This window comes from Haliotis rufescens, unplaced genomic scaffold (assembly GCF_023055435.1).
Source record: "Haliotis rufescens isolate VD_foot unplaced genomic scaffold, xgHalRufe1.0.p SCAF_74, whole genome shotgun sequence".
Taxonomy (NCBI): domain Eukaryota; kingdom Metazoa; phylum Mollusca; class Gastropoda; order Lepetellida; family Haliotidae; genus Haliotis; species Haliotis rufescens.
In genome coordinates, this window is record NW_025964366.1 from 61,296 (window position 1) to 74,983 (window position 13,688).

The window sequence follows — 13,688 nt, forward strand, 5'->3', positions numbered from 1 at the left end:
AATTAACACTTACAGTTGGCAGTGTCAAGTATGGCACAATGGATGAAAATATTTACATTTTCACAACTAATTATCACTACTAATTAGTGTTGTGTAACACTTGTTAAGGCAAACACTGAAGATTAGAATCAATATTTTTACTTTGTGTGCAACTATGATCGACACTTGTATCGAGAATCAAAAACATGGCGATCCACTGATGCATCGTCCCACCAAATTATGATCATCCATGATCATCCATGATCAGTCATTGAATGTCAGTTTATAACAAACACATTTCTCAAGGATGAGTCTTTTACCAAAGACAGCTTATATATACACAATATACAATACTGTATTATACATATACAATCATATAACCAAGTGTAAAGTGAAATAACGGAAAACAACTTCTTGTTTGAATCTCTCAGGAAAAACCTCCATAAACAGATGTCCTCTGGAGAGTGCACACAAACATCTCCTTCTCCCTGTCACAACCATCATCAGCAGGGTGACAAGTGAATAAACAGGAAGCCTTCAAATCTGAATCTTTAACGCTGCATCACTTTTCAGGAGGAGGTGATGTCTTACTTCCAACGCTACACTCCACCACACATACATGGTGTGTGCTTTGTGTTTGTTTGTTGTTCAACGCCGCACTTAGAAATATTACAGCTATATGACAGTGGTCTGTAAAAAAAAAATCGAGTCTGGACCAGACAATCCAGTGATTGAAATCATGAGCATCGATACACGCAATTGGGATGCGATGACATATATCAAAACCAAGTCAGCGAGTCCGACCACCCGATCCTGTTAGTCGCCTCCTACAACAAGCATGGTCACCTTTTACAGCAAGTATGGGTTGCTGAAGACCTATTCTACCCCGGATCTTCACGGGTCGTGCTTCGTGATCTCCACTCCAAGAACCTCCTCCACCTCAAACACTGGCAATGACAGTGTTAGGCACTATCACTAGTCTGTTAGTCCGATAGTAGTGACAATCTGGAAGGACATGCTTTCCCCCAAACACTAGTCAGGTAATGTGCACCACAAGGCCGAACTAAACTATGGACTACTTGGACTTCACGGGGTCCCTGAAAGAGAATGGGGTTTTCTAGTCGAACATCATCATTGACACACTTTATGACTTCAATACACCAACAACGGGTACAAGCCAACACGTTCAGTAATCACAAGGATAAGTATATTCTCTTTCACATCAAGAATGAAAGGATATTCCTCATCCAACCACTTCCAATTGAACATAACATTTTCTGTTATGCGATTTCATCTCAGTACCTAGGACTCTTTCTGGAGCTGACTCTTCAAAGTGTAAATTGCCTGTCACTTCTGACAAGACACAAGTTTAAATGTCATCAACAGGGCTTCCAGCACTGGGTTTAATCCTGAAGATGCGGGAGATACGACTGTCGTCAGCTGTCTATTCATCTTCCACCTCTTCAGCCTCATCTCATAACATCAGTCTTTAGCATCTCCGATTCCATCAGCATTGATTGCAAACATGGCTTCCGCTTCTGGCAGACATGGAGAGTCATAGATCTTACAGATCCGTGTCTCACCTCGGCCCTTTCTCAAGTAGAGTCTGAAAAATGCAGAAAGTAAGTGAGGTGGATTTGTTGTTTGTTGTTTAATGCCACTCAGAAATATTCCAGCCATGTGACAGCAGCTTGGAATAATCAAGTATTGACAAGACAATCCAGTGATTGATATAGTGAAAAATGATCCACGCCTCGGTGAACGATGACATGCCATCAAGTCACCAAGCTTGAACACCTAATTCATTTATTCGCTTCTTACGCATATAGGCTATACCCCACCACCACTCGCCACCTTACGACCACCATAGGAAGCTGGCAACCAATTCTAACCCAGAATCACCGCAGAGCCATCTTCCCCAGGCAAGGGAGTTGACTGACTATAAAAGTCCAGTTTCCCCCCTTGGCGAACTAGGCTGGAATTCCTGGGCTCTATCATAGCGCCATCAGTGGTTATTACGAGTCATGTTCCTTCTAAGCCTCCCTATTGACCAATCAGATTCCACCTCTCGTATCACTTGCATTTGTATCAAACAAAATTGCGGCACCCTGTCAAGACGATCTGATCGATAATCAAGTTCTATATTGTGATAAAACGTTCTTACATCAAACTGCGTGGGCACCTTCATTAAAAACATGAAAAGATTTGGAAGATTTCTGTCTGTTGACAACGAAGTGGCGGTGTACATGCTTTGCAAATCCTGCAATCGACTGAAATCTACATGACAGTTTACTAACAGGATTTCGATTTTGTTGCACGATTTTGATTGCACTATGCATAGACTCATTAGTCCAGCCAAAATGTAACTCCATAATACCAGCCTAGTTCGGCAAGGGTGGAAACTGGACTTTTATAGTCAGTTAACTCACTTGCCTCGGGAAGATGCCACAGGGCTAGTGAGTTGGGATTAACACTTTGGACAGTATTTCAGATTGTATCTCAACCATGACATAGGTCTGAGCAATTATCATGAGTAGAGTCTCTCGACTATTTATCATGCATATTTGTTAAAAATTTGTTTATCCAGATTTATTTCATTACTTGTCTGAAAACCCCCAAAGCATCAGTTGTTTCCACACAAATTCCAACTTTCTCACCTTGTTGTGGATGCGTGAGCAATGATATTTCCACCGATGGGTTTCTTGGGGTCAGCTGTGAACATGGATGCACCATCCACCTGAGCTACCACCTGGTTACTGATGAGTACAGCAACTCCAAACTAGGCAAAAAAACAAAGCCATTCTGTACTGATTGTAGATAGGTCTTTGAAAGGCATTTAGAAGTGATTCACATAAGGAAGAGAAGGAGTAAGCATATACTTTGAAACGTTGTGTTCCTCATAATAAAGAAGTTGACATCCATATATTCTCTTCCTTATGATTGTAGATAATCTTCAAAAAAGAGTAATTCAGGGATAGACACATCCATAAGTCTGTTCGTCTGAGAACTGTAACAATCTAGAAAAACTAGTTTTATCCAAATATCTAGTCTTAACATCAGTAGTGGGCCGAAATGAGCAGCAGACTAGTTTAATATGGCTATTGGGGTTGACTCCTGTAAATATTCCAACATCCAAACTGTAGACATTTAAGATGGGGCTTGACAATTGAAATTGTTTGGGTAGTGAGATGAATCTGGCAACTTACATCATAATTGAGTTTTTTACACATACACAAGTTAAGCAATTATTTGATATTGTCACTAGTCTGCAAAAATGATCTGCTACAGAGTAACTCATCAGTTTAATGTTTACGTGCTAGTCCACAAGGAAGTGTTACAAGTTCTTTCTGATTTTTACAAATGTGAAGCAATGAAGAATGTTCCTGTTATACAGGTAAATCTGCTCACATTTGTGAAAAGTAAGTGCCAGACAGGTCTGACCCCAATATTTTTGACAGGTTGGCTCCTTTGTATGCATGGCATGTGCGACATATCCTGACGACCTGACGACCACATGCGCACCTGACACCTGACCGTTACAGGTAAGAGCTCAAGATAAGCTGCATATTTGCGTAAAATACACATAAGATAAATAAAATACACAGACAAATCAAATCCTAGCGTATCAAATATGCAACAACAACTATAAATACGCTATTGAAATAAAATGAATGTGTATATTACAACTGTTAGATAAAATGATTATGCATCAGCCAATAGCCAAATTCACTTACCGACAGTTACACTTGGAACGTCTGCGACAAACATACTAATAGATGCCAATAAAACGCAAATTGTACCTAGTCAACGTACATGTTGTATCTTAATAAGTCGCTGATTGGTGATAAAAACAATTATACAAATTAACCAAAAAAGGCTTCCCGGAGACAGAGCCACAAGCAGACGCAGATGGGTATACTAATATTCAAATAGTTTTAAATGATTTACAGGGATTGTTACAAAACAGGTTTTAAGTTAAAAACCCAAATGTGAAGAAACAGATGGGTAAAAACAATTCTATACCCTCTAAAACTTGTGGATAACCAATCAAAATCAAACCCAAGGGTAAAATACCCAAATAACCAAAAGCTTATCTAGCTCTGCAGGTGACGATGCAACTCTCATCCCTGAAAACATTTGCACCGTGAAACACAAGTCCATCATCTTTCCTGCGTGTACAATAGCAGTATCAAAGTCATGTACAAAGGGAAATAACTCTCTTAACCTGCTAAAGGATTTTACATCAACATGAGTTCAATAATGCTTTATCTCTCTGAACATGTTTTTAGAGAATATCATTTAGCAGTTTTCATCAGGATAGATGCTCAGGATGTCCCCCTCAAATATAACACACTCCAGGCAGTTGGTTAACAGACATGTTCATCCATTAAAATCACTGTAACCTAGGAACAAGGCTATTTCGGCTGTCATCTAGAACCAATTTTGTTTGTTTTGTTGTTTAACACCGCACGCAGCAATATTCCAGCTATATGATGGCAGTCTGTAAATTATCGAGTCTGGACCAGACAATCCAGTAATTGATATCATGAGCATTGATCCACGCAACTGGGATACAATGACATGTATGAACCAAGTAAGCAAGCCTGGCCACCCGATGACGTCAGTCGCCTCTTACGACAAGCGACAAGCGTAGAACCAATTAAAAAATGTAGGCACATCACTGACCTCATCAGCTAGCCTTAGTAGCATCCGGAGAAACCTGGCCAAGTGCATCTGTCGGGCGGACAGCTCACCGCGACCGGAGTAGTCTGTCCTGTACAAAGCTGTGGCACTGTCCACAATCAGCAGGGCGTATCTGAAGATAGAAGAGGGTGTGAGTATGTACAAGCAGGGACAGATACACTTGAATCCAAGGTCAGGGACTTAATTAAATTAAAAATTTTGAAAAGTTTTTAAAAATTCCAATTTTTGGTCTAGTAAGATCCGCTTACACTAGGCAATATACAAATAAAAATTGAAAATAAGGGCTTTGTTTAGAATTCTAAAGGTTCTGGCATAAAGGTTCCGTTTTGGCCATAATATTATCGTTCAGGGTGCTTAGAAAATTGACAAAGGTGTAGACTTATTAAAACCATACCTTAAAAATATGGGCCTGGGTTTTGGATGAGTTCATTTTCTAAGACACTGGGTGAACTTTATGAAAATTGTGCTAAACATATTTTTCAAATTTGGTTGTGAGTGAGTGAGTGAGTGAGTGAGTGAGTGAGTGAGTGAGTGAGTGAGTGAGTGGGTGGGTGGGTGGGTGAGTGAGTGAGTGAGTGAGTGAGTGAGTGAGTGAGCGTGGGTGGGTGGGTGAGTGAGTGAGTGAGTGAGTGAGTGAGTGAGTGAGTGAGTGAGTGAGTGAGTGAGTGAGTGAGTGAGTGAGTGAACAGGGTTTAACGCTCTTTTAACAGTATTCCCGTTCTCAAGCTTGACCACAGTCGCCGCTGGGTGAATATATACTATTATCACTGACTTTTGATATCTCAACCGTATTTTGGTATTTGATACAGACCACTGCCATCATATTATTCATTGCCATTGAATATTGTCCAACCACTCTTTTAGGTACTGCCATTGTAATTATTGTGCAGTAATTTGTATTGATCTGTAAACCTAGTTTATTTTTGTAATACATTTGTTGTTTGAATTCTGCTTGTTGGTTGTTGGTTGTTGGTTGGTTTCGCACTAGACCCTTTTACACACAGATTTCTGGGCTAACATCTTGTCTCAATCTGGGAATTGAAACGTAACAATCTGACGTACCTGGACTCCGCCATCATGGCCGCTGCCTGTATGAGCAGCTGAGACTGGTGGTCACTGTTGTAGGCCCGGGCATACGCCACGTTGTCCAGAACATCACTGCCCGACAACCCATACCTGTGAACAATGCATGCACAATTCAAAACTTTTATAAATTGGGAAACCTATCTGAAACTCATGCCGTCAGTTAAACTAAAAACTGCTCTTTCTAGATTTCGATAAGGCTGCCATGATCTAGAAATCGATCGTGGGCGGCATGCAAATATTCCACGAAATCTACGTAAAAACAAGTTATGCAGCTAAAAACTGTGTTGAAACGGAATACCACTTTATATTTATCTGCCCCTTGTTTGATAACTTAAGACAAACTTCAGCGTTAGAAATTGGCACTGGTCCTATAGTCCTTGCCAATCTGCACATTAGTTAAGGTATCATAAGGACTAGTAGAAATTTGCCATGAAATTTACGTATAGTCCACAGACATTTGTGTACAGAATATAATAATACAGATAGGCTGTTAAACATTGGATAATACATTTCTTTCAACATGAGTATTTAAATGTATTTAGCTGAATTAACTACAGTGTTAGGATCGCTAGGAATGGTACTAAGGGGTAGTGATGTGGTTACAATAGTCCACATCGTCATGTCACACTAATGATCAGCCGATTCGAGTTTATTACAAGCAGGTGACTGAAACAAGGGGACATAACTCTGCATACCTTATTGTGACCAGTAAGCAGTCACACACATTGACTAATTGTTATCAAAGATCTGCAACAACAAAATTGTCAAATTGGCCAAAATTGACTTGCCTTCTTGACCTTGTATTGCTGTTTACTCATTTCCCTCAAACAGATTCTGTTTGAAGTCAATTGTTCCTCAATAAATGCATGTAATTCAAATAGGGTGTGAGCATGTCACATACCTCTCGGCTACTGCCAGCAGTCTCTCTGGGCGGAACGTCCCCTCAGTGTCGATGTACATAGCTTTGCCTTCCCCTCCTCCCATATCAATAGGCAACTGCAGAGGAGAAGTCAGCAACAATTACACCCTGTGACTAGCCACAAGTCCGAAGCCAGATGAACAAATTCCTTCTGGTTTACACAAGTTTGGGTTTGAGGTTCAAAAGTTTATAGCACAGATTCACTAGCATATCCATTGGTGCACCAAACTGAAATTGAATGACTTTTTTTAACTGTTTGTTTGTTTGTTGTTTATGAGCACTCAGCAATATTCCAGCTATACGGTCTGTAAAATAATCGAGTCTGGACCAGACAATCCAGTGATTGACATCATGACCATCGATCCACGCAATTGGGATAGTTAGATATTTCATGTGTTGAGTGAAATATCATGTTTCTTTCATCGAGTGACAGGGAGAAGGAGATATTTTCATGTGTATTTCAGAAAATACGCACATCAAAATAAACTCTGCACTGTACCTCTTCTATTAGCATGGAAACTTCTATGTCAAAAAACGAAAAAAACGCTGTACTTCATTTAGAAAGTCCGTATTTTTTTCAGAAAATTAACATATTGAAATCAGACTTCCCACTGCACATCTTCTATAGGTATAAAAAAAACGGACAGAATTCCTTGGTAAAACTTATTACCCCGACATTTAAGGTCGGGGGATAACTAACATACCTGACATGTGACGGCTAGTGTGTGGCACAGCTGCGTCTTGCCGGTTCGGAACTCACCAAATATCTCCGTGATAGAACCTGTCTCAATACCCCCTGCAATCAAACATTATACTCATCAATGGAAATATTTCACAAGAAGTCTAAAAGATGAATCATGTTTGTTTCTTGTTTAACGCCACACACAATATTCCAGCTATATTGGTCTGTAAATAATTCAGTCTGGACCAGACAATCCAGTGATTGACATCAAGAGCATCGATCCACGCTATTGGGATACGATGATATGCATGAACCAAGTCAGCGACGAGACAAAGTCGCTACAAATGGATATTTAACCTAGAAATAGACAAGGGTAAACCCTGATGGTAACAGACATGCTGACTTTGTTCGAAAAATGTACTTATATGAATATCGATGTTTTGTTCAACAACAAAGATTTATAAGTACTTTATTTGCCGATCCACAGACTGGCAGTCACATGAATTACCTGTCCAAGCCTAATTTTACCGGTAAAAAAACAGTAATTACCAGTAAACGGGAACACTGTGACAGAGATATGCTTTTCTGAAATCTTGAATTCCTAGTTCGACCAAACACTAATACAGGTATTGTCATGAAACCTTAGAAGAAGTCTTTAATAATGGTGTTAAAGACAGGACCCTTTCTTTTTGCCACCATGCACTCCACTGATGGGGGTTGTAATATCGGGGCTTTCAAAATGAGAGTCACCCAGAAGGCAAGGTTATTCATGCAATTTTGTAAAATAAATTGTTAAAATTGGTATTTAATAACTTGCCATGTTTATCACTGCATCTTTTAAGAAAAGACTATTATACTTTGTTTCTAAAACACCCTGATCTAAGAAACCTTGTAAAATCAAAGCTATTTTTTATATTTGTATACTTATCCTGCATTACTCCTTAATGCATCTACTGCCTGTTAACACACATTCTTGATAGCAATCTTCAGATGGTAAATGTTCGCAATACATATTGCATCGTGACTCAAGTATTGATACAAGATGTTGCCATTCCATGACTGATATAATACTGATAGTACTGCATAGTACAGGCCTCAAAGTTTAAATTTTTACCAAGTTTTTACAAGTATTTTTTTTCAGGTAGCCAGTGGTAAAATCAAGAAGTCAAGCCAATATTGTTGGTAGCCAAAAGCATTTGAAATTATCTTTTATCAAATAACTATAATATAATAATATAATAGTTATAGCACTAGTCTTGGAATTGTATATTAATGGAAACTGTACTTGATTTTGTTACTTGTGACTCGAACAATGATGCAATTTATTTTACTAGATTATATAGGTATATCCTTATACTAAAATAACGTACTTATTACATAAATATTTATGTATTTTGGTTCCTTGTCGACTTTAGGAGGAATTATTTGTGAGTACAATTATCAGAAGACATGTTTTCAAAGATCGGCTGTTCAAGGTAGTCACTTGGCTACCCCTTGAATTTTAGACAGTAGACATACTGAAATTTAGGTGGCATTGGCGACAGTTTTAGTTGCAACTTTGAGGCCTGTAGTAGTAAAACTCTTTCAATAGCCTCACCTTGGAGTAGCTTGTCAAGTTCCTTGGATCCTGTTGTCACCTGAATGATTTCAGATCTCTTCTGGTGGAACTCAGTGGCCGTGGTGAAACCCATAGGAACCAACTTGGCAGACTCAGTCTGCAATTCAAACAACACGCTTCTGAATGAAACCAAACATCTTTTATCTGCTCTATGTTACACTAATTCACGGACGGTGACTGCTCCCCTGTCAATTACCAGTAGGGGTGCGCGGTAGGGCTGGGACGAGTCCAAATTTACTACCCGGGTACCTGACCCCCTATTACCCGACCCTACCCAGATACCCACTGCAGGTCTTAAGAGTTGGGAACAAAATGTCTGATTGGTAATTGTTTGACTGCAGCCCTGGCTAAAACTATTTAGATACATGTATCAAACAATTAGATCATGCGTTCATTGAAGTTGACTGATGCTTTATCTTTACTCAAACATATACAAGTCAAAAGGAATATTTGCATCGTCAGAAAGAAACTTTGCGACTTGTAGTGTAACCACTAATCCATAGTGAGTTTTTGTCATTAAAGGGCAAGTTCACACGGAAATTAAAAGTGTTAACCTAGAAGTGTCATAGACAAAAATATAAAAATATCACAATTAATTAACATATTTTTCGCATTAAAACGATTTATATTTTTCAAATTTACAAAGTGTTCTATTTCCACAACAAAAACACCATGGCTTATGCCCCTTGCAATATGACGTCATTGGTGCCAATTGATAAACATTATGACGTCATCATGCTTTGTTAGAGCCGCTTCACGTGGTGTAGGTCTAGGTGTGTGATTCTAGCGTCTCAGATGCCAGCCAGCATAGTGTTATGCTGAGTCACCACTGCGCCTGAGTGTGTCGTAGGCCATGTTGTTTTACCGCAAACTGGTACTTGATATCTTTTGCGTTAAGAATAGACAGGGACCCAGTTGAATTGGCACCAATTACGTCATAATCTAAGGGGGATAACTCAGGCCTGTTTAGCTCGAAAAACGAAGGCCTCATAACGGCATAACATTTTCACACTATTGTGAGCTTCCTACTTTCACTGTGAAAAAAATGAGTGTATATTTTGAAACACAGATACTAATTAATTCTAAAATTGCGTTTTGTTTAGAAAAAGAAAGAAAGTGATTTTTGCGTGTACACTTCCCCTTTAAACCATATATCATGTGACTAACCACTGGTCGGGGTAGTCCTGTGGGTAACTAGGTCCTACTCAGGACCCACCCGACCCAAGTACCCGAGTTACCCATCCCAGCTCTAGTGAGTGGTATTACTGGTACACCACAATATGAAATACTAATGAATACGTACAAAAATGTTTGGAAAACACCGTTTTTTCAAAATCATGCATCTTTACAATTGTTTGAAAACTTTACCATGTTTACGTAAGTGACAAGTTTAATTAAAATTATGAAATTAAGAAATTATGAAATTAGCTCTGAGGAACTGTTACCCGTGATCGAAGAAAAAGCAAAACTATTTGCCACCAGTTTCTTGTATATAATCATGATAGTGTCTCTATTACGCATAAGTTGTAGCCATAGCAACATCCAACAAAATATGAAGTTGTGAAACATGTGCAGGGGTAGTTTTTGCATTCATGTTCCTAACAAATTACAGATGAAAGAACAGATGAAAGAACACATGCAGTACATTGTGGTACGTATCGTAATACATGAATCATTATTGCAACAAATTGAAATACAGAATTCAGGCCAATACATCACTTATAACCAGTAAACAGAAGCACTGCTGCTCCACTGACTGTCTTGTGCACTGGTGAGACATATTAATGAATATTGTTTGAGAAACTTAGACATTGTCTCTGTATAATAAGCGTTATCATTTATGGCTAAATTTTTATTAATGTGAACCAGCAGACCAAGCAAATGTTATTCGAGGGATATGAATCAAATCTGCTGACTGGCAACTGGCCGAGTGTGGTCCTCCTTTACCAGGGAACATATTTAGCCTTTGCTCAGTTCATCTTCCCGAGGCCAGGGAGCTAAATGACTAAAAGACCAGTTTCCACCCCAATCTCATAAAAATCAGATCTTAGTTCTCGCTATGGCTAAACATAGATCTCAGGACATCCCATTACGGGTCAAGTCAGAATGACCTTTCATCCGACCAATCAAAGCGCCGCTTACCAGATCATGAAAGTGACAGTCGGAATGTATTTTCTCATCATGCAACCTCGAAAACGTTAACACGGGGAATTCCAAACGACAGTTACATCCCTTACGACTGATTCCTTCAAAATCATCGTCTATCTCTCGCTTCTGTGGGATAAACATTTGAACGGACGAGGCGTTGCACAGTACGTGGGAAGCACTGCCATACAATCTCAACCATATATTAGACATTCCGGAATGTTTGTTTGTTCAGTTTTCAAAATTTTAATCGAGATCTGTGTCAACATATTTTTCAAGCGTTGTCTGAAATGTAAGTCGCCTGGTTGAAAGAAGACGTGAAGTGCCGTAAAGCTTGAGAAAGCTGCTTTCTAATTGGCTGACGTCAACTTCTTGTTAGTAATTTCAGTGGTCGGTCAAAGTTTTCGAAAGGTCGTTCTGACGTGATCTGTAATGGGATGTACTCAGATCTTTCTTTAGCGGCAGCAAGAACTTAGATCTGATTTTAATGAGATTGGTTTCCACCCTTGCCCCAATTGGTTGCAATTTTGTGGTTCGATTGTAGCGCCACCAGTGGCAATTATGGGTTATGCCTTCCTGTTGACCAATCAGATTCCAGCTCTTTATTTCACTTGCATTTTATTCAAACAAAATGTCGACACCCAGTCACGACAATCAGATCGATAATCAAGATTTTTCCCCAATAAAATGGGTCATATATTTGCAAATCCAGCAGTTGACCGAAATCTGCACAGTGAAATCCATGTGGATTTCATTATGTGATTTTGATTTGACTATGCATAGCTTGTTGGTCCAGCCAATATAACTCCATTATTGCAACCTAATTCGGCAAGGTTGGCAACTAGGCTTTTACACTCAGTTAACTCCCTTGCGCAGGAAGATGTCCAAGGAACTTTTATTTGTGGGACAAGAATAAAATCTGCTGGGACTGGCAATTAGCCGAGTGTAGTTCCCCTTTAATCACAGCGTTAGAACTAAACTGAAAAGCTTTACTATCCCGGGTAAAGATAAAATGCCCTCGTAATGGTAAAACAATGGGGAAATTGGGAAATTTGTACTAGCCTGGATTTACCAAAAGCCCCGGGCTAGCGGGCTAGTGTTAATTTCTAACCCGGAATCATAGGTAACAATTTAAGCCTTTGCCCAGTTAGACAAATCAGACTCCTACCAGGATTTTCTCTGCCTTGGCTTCACTGATGCCCTTGATCCCCAGCAGCTGTTTCTTGGGAGCAAATGCCACAGCCTCCACTGTGAAGAACCCAGCTTCCTCCAGCTTCTTCAGGTCATTGTTGCTGATTCCATTGCCCTGAAGCAGCACATGGGAGATGATTATCACGATGTTCCTTTGTGGCTTAACACCGCACTCAGCAATATTCCAGCTATACGACAGTGGTCTGTAAATAAGCGTGTCTGGACCAGACAATCCAGTGATTGATAACATGAGCATCGATCCACGCAACTGGGAAATGATGACATGCATCAACCAAGTCAGCAAGCCTGACCAACCTATCCCGTTAGATGCCTCTTACGACCAGCATGGATTGCTGAAGACCTATTCTACCCTGGATCTTGCTGAATGGGCCTGATTTCAGAATATATGCTACCACAGAGTTCAGCAAGTATTAAGGATCCACAAATAATATTATTCACAGTGAACAAATCTGTCAAGTTATATTCATTGTAATGCAGTTACCATATTCTGCTCCAATAATCACCCCTGTCAAACCTTTATCCCTATCTGTAAGGAATCTTTAGAAGTGCCCCCAACAAAGACCCAAAATTCCATATCTTTTCTTGTGTATATTACGAAAACGTTTGACAGAAGCCAGTAGCACAGGAGAGTGAGTGAGTGAGTGAATATGGTTTTACGCCGTTTTTAGCAATATTCCAGCAATATCACGGCGGGGGACACCAGAAATGGGCTTCACACATTGTACCCATGTCGGGAATGGAACCCGGGTCTTCGGCGTGACGGTAGCACAGGAGAATATTGCCTGGTAACTATTACCAAAAAAGTTTATTTACATCAACGTTTTCAAGAACTAAGTTTGTTCACCACTGCTTCATCTCGGACAACAGTCTTAATTCCTTGTGCATGACTTTAATAGAGCTTCCCACCTTTGTCAATTTTCTAAGTGCTCGGGGCGCTTGTTACGCCATGTAAACCGAGAAGATCTGGGGTAGAATAGGTCTTCAGCAACCCATGCTTGCCGTAAAAGGCAACTTTGCTTGTTGTAAGAGGCGACTAACAGGATCAGATGGTCAGCCTCGTTGACTTGGTTGATGCATGTCATCGACTGCTGTCATATAGCTTGAATATTGCCGAGTAGGGCGTTAAACAACAAACAAATGTTACACCATGATTACAATATAATCATCATGCTCATTAACTCAAAACCACCTTGCTTATTTTCTTGCTACAATGTTAACCCCACATTGAGATAATTAGGAACGTTGGGGACAATTTGGGATTTTTTTTAATAATTTAGATAAATAGAGGTTATCACGCAAGTGTGTTTGGGGATGGTAAATATCCTGCATTAGGAATAAACATT

The 13,688-nt window shown here is 39.6% G+C and overlaps 1 protein-coding gene across 2 annotated transcripts in view; it reads right to left on the reverse strand.

Annotated features, from left to right (window-relative positions):
- Positions 1-764: 764 nt before the first annotated feature.
- Positions 765-13,688, reverse strand: part of LOC124123882 (DNA repair protein RAD51 homolog 1) — a 30,216-nt gene continuing 17,292 nt past the window's right edge. For both annotated transcript variants that reach the window (XM_048388599.1, XM_046487072.2), the window contains 8 exons: positions 12,302-12,439; positions 8,968-9,085; positions 7,393-7,484; positions 6,671-6,765; positions 5,746-5,859; positions 4,666-4,795; positions 2,637-2,758; positions 765-1,585 (listed from right to left, as the gene is read on the reverse strand). In XM_048388599.1, coding sequence (XP_048244556.1) covers positions 1,462-1,585; positions 2,637-2,758; positions 4,666-4,795; positions 5,746-5,859; positions 6,671-6,765; positions 7,393-7,484; positions 8,968-9,085; positions 12,302-12,439 — 933 coding nt within the window. In that variant the 3' untranslated portion in view covers positions 765-1,461. The remainder of the gene's footprint in view (positions 1,586-2,636; positions 2,759-4,665; positions 4,796-5,745; positions 5,860-6,670; positions 6,766-7,392; positions 7,485-8,967; positions 9,086-12,301; positions 12,440-13,688) is intronic.